This window comes from Schistocerca cancellata, chromosome 4 (assembly GCF_023864275.1).
Source record: "Schistocerca cancellata isolate TAMUIC-IGC-003103 chromosome 4, iqSchCanc2.1, whole genome shotgun sequence".
Taxonomy (NCBI): Eukaryota; Metazoa; Arthropoda; class Insecta; order Orthoptera; family Acrididae; genus Schistocerca; species Schistocerca cancellata.
The window spans coordinates 30635775-30651368 of record NC_064629.1 but is presented as its reverse complement, the minus strand read 5'-3'; the positions used below and the strand labels follow the sequence as shown (position 1 = coordinate 30651368).

The window sequence follows — 15594 nt, the reverse complement described above, 5'->3', positions numbered from 1 at the left end:
TACGACTTGCGATCGGAGCATTTTATACCAGTCCCGTAGAGAGTCTTCATGCTGACGCTGGCGAATTGCCACTCACCTACCGGCGCGATATACTGCTTTGTCGGTATGCCTGTCGGCTACTGTCAATGCCCGACCATCCGTCTTATCGTTCCTTTTTTGACGACACTCTTGACCGTCAATACGGGTTGTATGTCTCTGCCCTGCTACCCCCTGGAGTTCGCTTTCATCGCCTCCTTCAACACCTTAATTTTTCACTCCCTGCAACCTTTCGAGTGGGCGAGAGCCGCACGCCACCTTGGCTCCAGGCTCAGGTCCGCGTTCACCTTGACCTCAGCTCGCTCCCAAAAGAGGTCACCCCCGGTTCGGTCTACCACTCCCGTTTTTTGGAACTTCGTTCGAAGTTCATCAACATGACTTTCATTTATACAGATGGCTCTAAGACCAATGACGGGGTCGGGTGTTCCTTTATTGTCGGGGCACAAAGTTTCAAATACCGGCTCCATGGCCATTGTTCGGTCTTCACAGCTGAGCTCTTTGCCCTCTACCAGGCTGTTCTTTACATCTGCCGCCACCGACATTCTGCTTATGTCATCTGCTCAGATTCCCTGAGCGCCATCCAGAGCCTCAGTGATCCGTACCCGGTTCACCCTTTCGTACACCGGATCCAACGCTCTCTTCAGCAGCTGGTGGACGTCGGTTCTCCGGTTAGCTTTATGTGGGTGCCTGGCCATGTCGGTATCCCTGGGAATGAAGCAGCAGATGCCGCGGCCAAGACTGCGGTCCTTCAGCCTCGGACAGCTTCTTGTTGTGTCCCTTCGTCCGATTTTAGCGGGGTCATTTGTCGGCGCATCTTATCGCTCTGGCATGCCGATTGGGCTGCACTTACCGACAACAAGCTTCGGGCCTTAAAACCTCTTCCCGTGGCTTGGACGTCCTCCTCACGCCCTTCTCGGCGGGAGGAGGTCGTTTTAGCCCGGTTAAGAATTGGACACTGCCGGTTCAGCCATCGCCATCTGCTGACGGCTGCGCCGGCGCCGTTCTGCCCATGTGGGCACTTGCTGACGGTTAGACACATTTTAATGTCCTGTCCAGATCTTAACACACTGCGCCTCAATCTTAACCTGCCAAATACTTTCGATGCCATTTTAGTGGATGACCCACGAGCAGCTGCTCGTGTTCTTCGTTTTATCAATTTGACAAACCTCACTAAGGACATTTGATGATGTTGTTTTTTAATCCTATGCCTGTCAGTCTGTCTTTTATCGTGTTTTCCCTTTTAGTTGTTGTTGTCAACTTGTGCCTCGCAGTGCATTCTTAGAGTAGTCAGGGCGCTAATGACCATTGAAGTTGTGCGCCCTAAAACCACAAAAAAAAAAAAAAAAAGGTACTATGAAGATGCTTTAGGAACTTAAATGGGAATCCCTGAAGGGAAGGCGACATTCTTTCCAAGAACCACTAATAAGAAAATTTAGAGAACCAGCATTTGAAACTGACTGCAGAATGATTTTATTGCTGCCAACCTAAATTACACTTAAGGGCTATGAAGATAAGAGGTATTGGGGCTTGTAGAGAGGCATACAGACAGTTGTTCCTCGCTTGCTCTATTTGCGAGTGGAACAGGAAAGGAAATGACTATTAGTGTTAGAGGGTACCCTCTGCCACACGCCATACAGTCTCTTGTGGAGTATATATACAGATATAACTGGAGGTAAGCATCGCTAAGGACAATCTTCTCCTCTAGCAAATTTGGTGAAGTGGTCTTCTGGCCAGGGGATAGGATATGTTTCCGCCTGTGATTGAGCATTGATTGTAGCCTTGAAATCTTCATGCAGTCTGAGAGAAACTGTGGGCTTCCTCATGATAATTAGGGGAGTGACCCATGCACTAGATTTCACTGGCTCAGTAGCCCCAACAGCCTGGAGATGATCTAGCTCCTGATTTACATCAACACATAAGGTAACCAGAATTGGTCTGGTGCAGTAAAAGTGAGCCACTGCATCCGGCTCAAGGGTGATGTGCATCTAAAAGTCTGAGGCACACCCTAGCTAAAATAGAGATGCAAGTGCAGTACAGAGATCATCCAGTTCCTGGAAAGGAGCTATGATTGACACGACCTTGACTTCCTCAGAAATAGAAAACCCTAATGATGCAAAGGTGTTCAAATCGAAAATATTGGTAGCAGATGGGTGGCTGACCACAAGTAATGTGATAAGGTGCATAATGTTTTGTAGGTTGCAGTGACTGAGAGTTGCCCACAAAGAGGAGTAGAACCACCCTATAGGCCACCAAATGCTGTGAGGGTGGGTACAACTCTAGTGAGCCCAGCTGTTCCCATATTGCCTGGTTTCTTGGAGAAACAAAAGCCTCTGTGTCCACTTGGAAATAGATGTCCTGGTGAAAAGTGCAAAGTGTGAGAAACAGTTTCTGTGTGAAGGAGTCACCTGGGAGGACCACTGACAGCAGTGCATGTAGCATGTGTATGGTGCCCTACTGCACTTGTGGGGTGAGATGGGAACAGGTTGACAACTTCGACACATTGAGAGGATATACTCATCTTTGCCAAATTGCATGTGGGGACCCCCCGCAATCCGGACAGTCTACTTGGGAGTGAGCCAAAAAACACTGCAGGCGTGGTCCCCGTGTTTGTTGATGAGGGCAACCATAGGCTTGGATGCCATAGAGACATAGGAAAGCAATAAATCACAATGCTGCTGCAACATGAGGGTGGAATGTGTGGTGGGTTTTCCATGAGTCATTTGTTAGTAGGCTACGCGATCTCAAATAGTGTGCAGTGCACCAGGTGTCCTCCAATGATGGGTTATCCAGTTTCAGCACTGCTGTGTGGACCTCAGGATCGGATGTCAGCTGAACCATGACATGACAAATCAAGGACTCCATGTATGAAGGCAGAGACTTCACTGGTGCAAGTGAAATCACCTTTGCATGTCAGTGACCCAGGAGCGGTATGATTGTGCAGGCTGCTTATGTTATTGGTGAAACTCAAGCCTGGAGGCAACTACATGATTTCTCTGTGAATAATAACTGAACAGAATGCATATCTCCTGCAAGGAGGGTGTGACGAGATTAGACCTAGGTGCCAATTTTCGGACAAAAGAAATGTGTCCGGTGATGCCCAAGACAGAAATAACAATTGCTGCAATGAATCATCCATGACTTGAAGAGCTATGAAATATTGCTTCATTCAATGCAAAGGTGTGTCCTGGTTGTCCGTATCGTCACCGAGAGGTGGAAACAATGGAGGAAGAATGGGGGCATTGACTGCAGGGGCATGTGAGGACTGCAACAAAGTGGCCTTGTGTGCTTGAAGTTTGCCTGAAGCAGAAGTGAATTTTGTAAAAAGTCTATCTGAAGCTGCAGCTATTGCATTAGCTGCTGCCATTGCTCCAACAGGCAAACCAATTTAGTGTCCAAGCCGCCAAACAACTTCCTTTTTCCTCATTGCCAATGTTATATCTACAAGTAGCTGGATATCAACGCATGCATCAGAATCCAGGAGAGAAACACATGAAGCTGCAAGGTGGAAGGGCCACCTGCAGAAGAGAACATGACACCAAATGACAGCCAAGCTAATTAGGGCAGACAGGAGACACAAACAAGGACAATATCAAAGCAACCTATGTAAACAATGAAGTGTAAAGTGGAAATCTTCGTCACAACAATGTCAACAGACCAAGAGCAAAGAGAGAGACAATCTGAATGGTGACCAGATAAAAAGACCAAGTACCAACTGAGGTTGTTATCCAGTAGTCTGTAGTATAACAATGATAGTAACCAATAATATCAGACATGAGTACAGAACTCACTGACATTTTGCTGGGCAGCCATATTTTCATCACCCATGAGGAATGCTACTGGCCAGCATATTCACATGGCGGGATGAGTGGGGCCTAACACTGTGAGTGCAGCGCTGTGGTAAGACTGTACCCTCTAATGGCCATCTAGATCCATTGCCTCCAGTCGGCATTCAGCTTCTGCTGAACCAGATACCAGATGTAGGTAACGCTATAAAAGCAACAGATTGTATGACATAATCTCTCAGTTTAATTTTCTGATGTTGTGCAATGTTTTTTGAGACTTAAAACCTCATCCAGGTTAATGTTCATCTGAATGATTTTATGGTGTTTTGAATAGCAATCTTCTCTTTCCGTTAGTGCATGAGAACTGTCCCACAATAACATCACTGCAAACATTTGCTGTCACAACACTTCTCTGCAAATATTTGTTCAGAAGTTTTGTGATAGTGAATTTTTACTGTGAAGAGAACTATGTAATAGCAGCATATTTCCTTAGGAGAAATGTGAAAGTAGAGTCAGAAGTTTAGGGTCAAACATCCTACTAATGTAGATGTAATTAAAGATGGAAACTGTTTGAACAGAACAAGGATGAAGCAGGAAACCAGTTGTAGCCTTTTAGAAACCAGACTGGCATTTGTGATTTAGGGAAATGTGGAAAACCTAAATTAGAATTATTGCATGCTTATTTGAACCGTACTCCTGAATATTTGTCACCTTTGTCAATGTGAAATATGGAAGAAAGGGGTAATTACTTTAAATAATGTTCGAAGATCAGTATGTTTTTGCTTAGACCAAAATGTGGAAACGTATGTTTGTAAATTGCTGCTCCCTAATAGTAAATTAATAGTAATGGACATACCAGGGAACAGAGCCAAACTCCTATATTTTATAGGAAATACATCACCTAAGCTATGCAGATCTGACTCCTGTGCAAACTTATTCCACACATTTTGCTACATACCAATGGGCCTCAATAGCTTGTCTACAGAAGGTAGTGGTGTGGCTTATATTTTAATCAGTCTTAAAGTTTTGACTAAATTAAAATTGATGAAAGTTGCAATATTATGAAACAAACAGATAAAATAGTTTGGGAATGTTACCAAATGCATATAGCTGGGGTGGATTTTATTGAAATGTCTCTCCAGAATTCTTTAGCAGATATAATACCTGCACGTGAAGACATAACTGATATAAATATTTATCCAACTGAGTATAGATATAAAATGACCATCTGCAGAGTGATCATATGCTTTTTTATTTAATTATCTTGATCACAAAGTTGTCTGTACCAGATTACCAGTTTCAGCTATGCAATAGCTATCTTCACAATCGGCAATAAGTAATAGAATAAAACATTACAGTTTACTGCATTAAGAGATAAAAATCCAAAACAGAAATTATAATATAAAGATGATATGCCTTTCATTCTGGTGCACTGCAAAAAGCCATAAACAAGTAAAACTAACAGAATTGAAAGTTGCAATGCATGCTTCAACCGATACTACAGAATGCAAATGCCATCTGTTGTGTACATAGTTCCGCGTAGTCAGCGCGTACACAACTTTCCCACTAGAGCGTGCCCCGCTAAGCACAACAGCACAGGCGCAGCGCTCATCCGTCTCTGCACTACGAGATGGCGCTGTCTTAGAGACGGACCAAATTCTGCTTCCGCCGATCCGTGTATTAATATGTCACACAGCCAATGAGATTGCTGCTAACGTAGAACCTTTTCTCTTCGCGGATCACACTCGCACAATGATACCTGAACGCGTGAGGTATTATAATGAGTGTACAGACCTCCGATTAGTCAGTCTGCATTTGTCTGTTCCAGTCTGCATTTGTCTGTACCAGTCTATAGTCAAGTTTCAGTCTGCGCCTAATAAGATTATCATATTTCTGTACATAGCCATGAAGATGAATGAATAGACACTTTGCCAAGTATCAGAGATATGTGAGAATAAGATTAACATACCAAGATCAAAGGACTTCAGATTGTCAATTGTAAACAGCATCCAGAATCAAGTTACGTAATGTCTATGATTTTTATTATTCTAATAAATGTGTGTGAAAATTAATCAAGTTCTGTTTAAAGTTGGTCACCGTCAATCTGCTACTCTAAGCGTGCAAGTGGCATTTCTATCGTCTGACCTAACGGCAGAAGATAAACATGCCACGATAAGACCACAAGACATATTGCTGACACTCGCCTACTTCGTTAGAGCGACAAGTCAAATAATCTGATGGTGTGTGTACCAAAGGTCTTACAGTACGTACACCACACCATCCTAGAGATTGTTAATGCATCCATAACATACAGATAATTGTATGAATTAATTAAAAGAAGTTTCATTTAGAGGTACAGTTCTTAAAAATATTCTCAGCTGTATGTAAGCAAGCAAAAACACATTAACCGTATAAAAATCTATTAGCTTTCGGAAAGTTTATAGCTGATCATAATTTAGGAAATTGTTCAAAAAATAAAAAAAGTGCAAAATTTGAATATGCCATGCTGACTTTATAATTAGGAGTTATAAAGGAAGAAGATGAAACAACATTTAAGGGCATGTGTATTAGTCTGTTTCACATATTCTAATTTATATTGTGCTTATAAAAATAGGTAATAAAAATGAAAATGGAATGCACGTTGGGTGTGAACTGACAGAAAAGAGTAAATTACAGCAACATTTCCAAAAAATAAAAGATATATTGCGTATTTTGTATTGGGATGATAGTGAAGTGTAGCAGCCTTTGCTGGATGGCACAGGCTACTCATGAGTATATTGGCTACTGTTCTTGTTGTGCTGTTCAACGTAATGGACATTCTTGCACTGTGTGTTGATGCAGAGCTGTAGGTGATGGCAGTACTGTTAACATCTGCAAGCCTTTGACAGCATATGACAGCACTTCACATTATGAATTCAAATGTCAGGAAATAGTTCATCAAAGATTTTGAAATAAAAGTTTTCATTAAAATCACTTCACTCATTAAGGACATGATCAGGTTGCTGTCTCTTATTGCCAAAAATTTTGAACTCCCCCAAAATGTAATGGTTTCTACTTTTAAGAATAGTCTGTAAAATTTTCGAATTATGTGCTATGTATGTTATTCTGTTTTTAGTGATCACCTAATTCTGTTTTATTGCAGGTATATAATTGCTCTTTAAATCTTGTTTCGAAAGTACGTCCCGTCTGCCCAACATAAAAGCAATTACAATCATCGCATGTGATTTTATAAATGCCCAAATTATAAAATTAACTGTGCTTCTAGCCAATTTTATGGTGAAGACACAGTTGCAAAATGTTGTTAGGAAGCCCAACAAGATTTAAAGAGCGTGTGTACACTGAGGTCACAAAAGTCATGGAATACCACAGAATATCATGTCAGACCTCCTTTTTCCCAGTGTAATGCGACAGCTCGACATGGCATGGACTCAACAAGTCATTGGAAGACTCCTGCAGAAATATTGAGCCATGCTGCTTCTATAGCTGTCCATTATTGCGAAAGTGTTGCCATTGCAGGATTATGTATGTGAACTGACGTCTTGATTATGTCCCATAAATGTTTGATGGGTTTCATGTCCTGTGATCTGGATGGCCAAATCATTCGCTGAAATTGTCCAGACTGTTCTTCAAACCAATTGTGAACAGTTATGGCCCAGTGATATGTTTAGAAACATGTAGTCCATGAAAGGCTGCAAATGGTCTCCAAATAGCCAAACATAACCTTTTCCAGTCAGTAACTTGTTCAGTTGGACCAGATGAGCCAGTCCATTCTGTGTAAACACAGTCCATACCATTATGGAGCCATCACCAGCTTGCATAGTGCCTTGTTGAGAACTTGGGTTCATGGCTTCATGGGGTCTGCACCACACTCGAACCCTTTATCAGCTCTTTCCAACTGAAATTGGGACTCATCTGACCCGGGCGCAATTTTCCAGTCATCTGGTGTCCAACTGATATGGCCACAAGTCCAGGAAAGGCACTGCAGGTGATGTCGTGCTGTTATCAAAGGCACACCCATTGGTCAGCTGCTGCCATAGCCCATTAATGCCAAATTTTGCCACACTGTCCTAGCAGATATGCTCATTATACATCCCACGTTGATTTCTGCAGTTATTTCATGCAGTGCCGATTGTCTATTAGCACTGACAACTCTATGCAAATACTGCTGCTCTTACTCATTCATTATGTGAAGCCTGTTGGCCACTGTGTTGTCTGTGATGAGAGAAAATTTGGTAGTATCGGTACACTGTGTCAACACTGTGGATCTCAGAGTATTGAATTCCATGACGAGTTCCAAGATAGAATGTCTCATGCATCTCGCTCCAACTACCATTCAGCATTCAAAGTCTGTAATTCCAGTCATGCAGCCCTAATCGTGTAGGAAACCTTTTCACATCAATCATCTGAGTGCAAATGACACCTCCGCCAATGCCCTGTCCCTTTTATACTTTGTGTACATGATTCTACTTCCATTTATAATTTATGTGCATATTGCTATCCCATGACTTCTGTCACCTCAGTGTATAGCTGCAATAAAATAGCTTTTGATGATCACTTAAAAAATCAAAAACTTAGAATAATGTATATAGTTCATAATCTGAAAATTTTGCACACCATCCTAAAGGTAGATACTTTAGGATTTTGGAGGAACTTGAAATTTTTGGCAGTAAGAGACAGCATCCTGATCATGTCCTCATGAGGAAAATGACTTCAACCAACACTTTTACTTCAAAATCTTTGAAGAACTTATTTCCTGACATTTGAGTTCATAGTGTGAAGTGTCATTGTGTGCATTAGAAGGCTTGCAGAGGTCAACAGTGCTGTTGTCACCTACAACTCTGTGTGGATGCACATCAAATGGGGCAGCACACTGCTCCCTTCAAAAATGTCTGCTACATTGAACAGCACAACAAGAACTGTAGCCAAGATAAACTAACATGGAAGTAACTTGCACCATCCTGCAACGGCCGCTATATTTCGCTACCTTCCCAGTACAAAATATGTTATATATCATTTATTTTTTGGAAATGTTGCTGTAATTTACCCTTTTCTGTCACTTCACACTCAGTCTGCTTTCCATTTTAAATTTTTTCATGTTTTCTTATCCACAATACAAACTGGATTATGTGAAACAGACTAATACACATTTCCTTGAAGGTTGTTCTGTTTTCTTTCATTATAAATACTAATTTTAAAGTCATCACAACATACCAAATTTTAAAATGATTTTTTTAGTCAAATTTATGTTTTGAATAATTTGCTAAATTCTGATCTGCTGTGAACTGTCAGAAAAGTAATAGATTTTTTAATATGGTTAAATGAAAGTTTTTTTGTTTCTTACTTACATACAACTGAGCATATTTTTAAGAACTGCACATCAAAATAAACCTTCTTTTAATTAATTTGTACAATTATCTGTACATTGTGGATGCATCAGTGACCTCTAGTATGGCATCTGCATTCGATATATACTGCTTGATGCATGAATGGAAACTTGTGTTAGTTTTCCATGTTAATGACTTGTTACATTGCAGTAGGATGAGAGTTATATCATATCATATTTATATTATAATTACAATTTTGGATTTTAACTACTTAATGTTGTAAGAGGGTAATGCTTTCTTCTTTTACTTCCTGTACAGTCTGAAGACCAACTATTGCATAACCAAAAATGGTAATCTTTTACAAAAAACTGTGATCAAGACAAGTAAATAAAAAATATTTACTGAACTATGATTAGCCCTTCTAACCATAATTTGCAAACCATAGTAAGCAGTTTGCTTCATTACAAAGAAATGCCATCATGAAAACCAATTAGAATGTTAATGATCATGATCAGTCCACTCAATGTAGATATAACTGTACTCCGAAAAACATGTGACTCATCTCGCAACTTCACTTCTCAAAGAACACTTATTTGTTTGGTATACATAGCAGAAACAGGAAACATTACAGAAGGATGAAGTAATAATAATAATAATAATAATAATTATTATTATTATTATAATAAAACCTTACAAAAGTATAAGTGGCAGGTAAACAAAATTCCATAGGAATTATAGTGTGAAAGTGTTAGAGACTGCAGGTATAAGGAACGGGTTGCGAGAAGGGTGAAGTCAGATGCCAATGCTTCTAGTCATGTTAATTAAGGGGCAGGTGTCCAGTTATTTGACACTTTTGAAGAAAACTATAATGTGTCATCTCAAAGCAGCCTTTGAAGTGGTATGGAACAGAACTGTTGTCAGTGAACTGTTCTGCAACCACATTCATACAACAGCCATTCAGATTCAAGTAGTAGGTCATCCTCTAGATGTTACATATTGAGAGTAAAGCAGTGTCAGCAAAAATATCCAAATCTCCCAACACTAAAGCATAAATTTGTCCAAATAAGTGAAAAAGACAATGCCAACAGGTGAGAACAAAGATGATGTGTGAGTTGTTCAGTGGTCTAACAACAGAAAAAATTATTTTCTGTGAAGTGTACTGTTCATGTTTTATCACAAAATTTGTTTAATGGAGCAAATATGTATTTCTGAAGATTGCACATGTGTAAAAGTCATCTGATTATTGTTAGAGCATTGACGTATATAACAAGTATTACTACAATGCCTTAATGATTACCAGTGAACTATAAAAGTTCAAACTTATACCATATTTGTTTGCTATATTTCTCAAAAGAGCAGTGGTTGGAAGTGTTGGTCAATTGCATCTGTTAAATTCAAATATATTGAGACAATTACAGTTTGACTTTCAAGATTTTATAAACTGTCATCTGCTCTCTAACTTATAAGGAAGCAGGTTTTCATTTTTGAAAGTGGTCAGTTGGCAAAATTTTCCTCTGTTTGCCTTTTCTTTGTTATTCTTAACAGGTTTTAGTAGATTTTTGAATCCAGCGTGTAATAACAGTTTTTCAGTGTATCAAGTGAATGTGACTGATTTGACTGTGTTTGTACTTTATGTGCAACTGCACTCTGGCATCAGATATTGCACTGAGTGTACCATAACTCTAACTTGTGCAAACAGTTTAATATTATCTGAACTATATTAGCAATTACCAGTTATTATAAACATGCATTTTGTTTTTCAGAATTTCAGAGGTAACTCAAACCAGAATTTCAGAGGCAACTCAAACCAGAATTTTAGAAACAACTCAAACCTTATTACAATAGTTCCTGTGGTGGAAATGTCTGGGGCCTCTGGGAGTGAATGTGGAGGACAATCTTCAGAAAGTAAAGATTCAGAAGTTAATCAAGGTAAATTTATGTTTTTGAACATACAATTTTAGATTTGGGAAGTCTGAAAATTTGCCTGAAATTATTTGTAATGAAGCCTTTATGGATGAAGTCAGTCATGCAAGAGCCAGTAGTACCCTATCTCGAGGCAAATTTATCTCTTTGATTTGCATTTGGGGTAAGTTTAATTTCTGATTAGCTCCACCATTTATTTACACATAAGTTAAATAACTAACTGCAATTTAATGGCACTGTAAGCTGACAAAGCATTATCTACAGACTGTTCCTACATAAAACTCCAAGTTAATTGTTAAGGAATTCATTTCTCTAACTTTAGAGGTACAATACTGAAACAATGGACAGTTTAACTTTGCATTAAAAAACTCTGATACACAGTGTGCGGTAGAAGTATTAGTGGACAAAATGTGCAGAGATTGCTTTATAGTGATATGGGGGAGAGGCAACAGATAATGTATTATGCTGGTAATGGGGAGCTAAGAATTCTGGGCAACAAATAGCAGCACATTACTGAAAATATGACATGCTATCATACAATTAAGTCAGGAGAATGTTACAATGTCTTGTTATAATAATAAATAAATCTTGTTGTGTTTATTCCTAGTGTGGGCAGTTTCTACTTTGTCAGAAGTTTGTTGTCTCTTCAGCCATTAATAACTGGAATTAACAACACTGGGATCTAATATCACCAAGTTTCTTTTTTCTGAGTGTGACATCATCAAATATGCCACCTGTTTTGATGTGACAAGTCTTACACCTTGAGTATGAAAGTGGCTGAAAAACAATTTTCTGCAGTGATTGTATTCCATGGTTCTCATAATAATGTAATAAAGCAGATGTGTGTGTAACCTGTTTACTTTCTGTTTCTAGTAGTAAAGAAATGGCAGGTCAGCTTTCACTGTGTTGTGTGTGTGCTGTTTACAGCTCACATAAACCATTATGTTCAAAATGAAACCACCACAAGACTACTAGAGTCTCACTGGATGCAATAATGTGTCATTCCAGCTATTTTGTGATGAAGCTAAACACCCATCAGAAGACAACACGCTATGTACTACATTTTAGCATGCTATTGAGCTGTGTGCTGTAGCATTGTAATGGATGATGTCTTTCTTTTAGGGTGGTAATGAAACTGTAGTTCACTGATTTATTGTGGAATTTTAACTAATCCAAATAATAGCTTTCATTAATCTCTTATTTCTTATACAAACCTGTTATTTGTCATGTATTTTTTTAATACACTACCTGTAGCTATTAAAGTTTGCTGCCATAAATGCTCCAACTTGTGATGATTTGTCTTTTATACAGAATCACCCTATCAAATTTCCTGAATTTTCAGTTTTTGAGCAGATCACTTCATGGCAAGGATTACATTATGTTTTATCACCTGACAACAAAAATTAATTCTTCCTCTTTTATATTCTTGTCCATTGTGCTCCCAGTGTAGTAGGCATTATAGTGGTAAGAGTGTCGAGGCCAATACTTTGCGGTGCTCACTGTCATGAATAACCAATAATAGTGTGAATTTGTATAACTGCTTTCCCTTACTTTTACATTCACTGAATCACGCAGGGCTATGGCTTCAAATAGAAAAGTCAGCCTTCAGTTCTACAGAGAGAGAAGTGACATATAGAATTCTAGGTGAATCCAATGTGAACAAAATGATAAACCAGTCAAAAGAAATGGATTGGACTCATGTAATGGATAACAAGAAAACAATTAATAAATGTTTTTCCATTTTCCTGACAGAGATCAAGCATATAGTAGAAATGACATGCCCCTTGGTAACCAAAAGGTACCAGAGTAATATTACTCATAAGCAACAAAATACTAACAAGTGGTACACCCCACAACTTAACAAACTCAGAATACTACTGATGATTATGAAAGAGAAATCTCATAACAGTGATAGGGACAAGGAAAATTACACTAAAATGAGAAACCTTTACAGATTAGAAATAAAAAAATGCTAAGTGCTGTGGAAATGATGAATATATTTTAAATTCTAAAAATAAATGTAAAGCTGCCTGGACTGTCATTAAAAGGGAAATTAATAATACCACTAAAGAAAGGAGTATCCCTGTTGACTGCAATATTCTCAATGAATATTTTGTCAATAGTGTCACCACCCCACCCATCAATTCTGCCTCTGATGCAGAAGCATTGCTCACTTGTGCAAAACAGACAAGAAGTGAGAAGTTCATTTGGACCCGAATTACATTAAATGATATTCATAAGTCAATAAACAAATTAAGTAATTCCAAAACAGAAGACTATTATGGACTCAGTAATCTCATCATAAAATGTATAGCAAAAGAAATTAAAATGCCACTTCTCTCACTATCAAACAGAGTACTTGATAAAGGAATATTCCCCGACTGTCTTAAGCTCACAGTTACATTTCCTATGTATAAAAAAAATGTGAAAGAAACCTCCCAAATAACTACAGACCCATTTCAATAGTACCAATCATATCCAAGTTAGTAGAAAATTGTGTGCATAAGCAGATATACAGGTATTTTGAAACCAACAAAATTTTAAATGAACAACAGTTTGGCTTCAGATCACACCTATCAACTGTAAAAGCAGTAGAAGCTTTGGTGAACAATATTTATGGAGGGTATGAAAAAAGGGTATCAATGTCTGGAACACTTATTGACCTAAGTAAAGCATTTGACCCGGTGTCACATGACATACTCATCAAAAAGTTAGTTAAGATGATGCACTCCGTCTATTCAAATCTTATCTAAGCAATAGGTTACAACTTGTATATGCAAATAAGCAGAGGTCAGAAATACTCCCTATAGAAAGAGGCTTACCCCAAGGCTCTGTTCTTGGACCTTTTCTGTTCATTGTCTATGTTAATGACTTCTCAAATTACATACTGTGTAAGAACATACTGTATGCTGACGATATGACATTAATAAGTACAGGAGAGAACGTGCAGAGTGTACTGGACAAAAATAAAGAAATTATGCAAATGGATAATTACTGGTGTCGGGCTAACCAGCTGTGCATAAATCAAACAAAAACAGAAGAAATAATATTTAATCTCAAAGTAAGTAAAAAAGAAAACAAAACAGTGGAATTACTTGGACTAATCGTAGACCAAAAGCTCTCATGGGAAGGACACACCAATTATCTATGTAGTAAACTAGCATGAGTACTTTTCTTATTGTATAAATTAAGAAACAGTGTGAGCAAGCAATAGCTACTCCACTCATACTATGCTTTTTATCATTCCCAACTGCAATATGGAATATTGCTTTGGGATAACTCCCCAGGGGCTGAATGTATTTTCAGATGGCAGGAGAAAGCAATCAGGTGCATGGAAGGGTTAGCACCCAGAGAGTCCTGCAGAAATTATTTTAAATCTCTTGGTGTAATGACAGTGCCAAGCATGTACATATATATCTGTTTAATATATGCCAGAGAAAATCTGAAAAAATTGAACATGAGATGTGATGTGCATGCACACAGTACAAGAAACAGTCACCTGCTGGACTTGCCTTCCACAAGAATTGCTGTAGTCCATAATAACTATAAGTACATAAGCATGAAATTTTTCAATAAGTTACCATGCTCAGCTCATACAGTACCAATAAATAAATATAAGAATACTTTGCAAACCTGGCTAAAAAACAACGAATTCTATACAACTGAAGAATTCTTAGAAACTAATCATCAAAATATATGTTTTACCTAAGTTATGAAGAAAATGTTTTGATATTATATAAGCTAGTTATTTACTGTGATTCTTTTCTTATGTGTGTATTTAATTATTGTATAAAACATTGTTTTACATAATGCTGAAGAAAAGGTCTTTAGTTCCTTTTCTCCCCTTTCTGTAACTATTTGAATATCGTGCTGAAACTAAAACCCTCTGTAAACTTTGACAAAGCCAATTGTATGAAAAATACTGAAAGGCTAATAAAAATATTCTATTCTATTGAAACTGCCGTTTGTGAAGTATTCAGTTAAATGTGTTAATAAAGGCACTGTAGAGTTTGTGACACAGTACTGCCATTCTTGGTGGAACTTTACATAAGTTGGTAATGTTGCACACTATTTCCATGAGTCTAAAACTACTTCTAGTGTTGCAAATACATTATTTAAATTGTGTACTAGATTATTATTCTTTTTGTTGCATGTGAGGTCCACCAGTTATGCAAAACACAGTTTTTTTCTCAGTACCCAAATATATTTCGGCACCACTGTGCCATCATCAGTAGGTTTTAGTTTTTATTTATTCTGTAATGTGAACATTTTTGTTAAATGATTATAAAATTATGTGCATCTTTAGTTCAAACATTAGATCGTTTCTGTTTGTAAATACATTTACATTTGGTGTGGCATGAATTTTTTGGGTCACTTACGTGTTAATTACTAAGGGTAGCTTGTCATCGGCAACCAAACGATGTCGGTGAGAAAGTTTTTTGCAGGTGGTTAACCTATCTTCTAGAATGTAATTTAGTTTGTCGCGATGTTTTCACGCCTATATTCATTTTTACGTACGTTTTACTGTG

At 38.3% G+C, this 15594-nt stretch overlaps 1 protein-coding gene across 3 annotated transcripts in view; it reads left to right on the top strand.

Annotated features, from left to right (window-relative positions):
* Positions 1-15594, top strand: part of LOC126184903 (serine/arginine repetitive matrix protein 2-like) — a 166415-nt gene that overhangs the window by 47065 nt on the left and 103756 nt on the right. For all 3 annotated transcript variants that reach the window (XM_049927553.1, XM_049927554.1, XM_049927552.1), the window contains exon 3: positions 10906-11071. In XM_049927553.1, coding sequence (XP_049783510.1) covers positions 10906-11071 — 166 coding nt within the window. The remainder of the gene's footprint in view (positions 1-10905; positions 11072-15594) is intronic.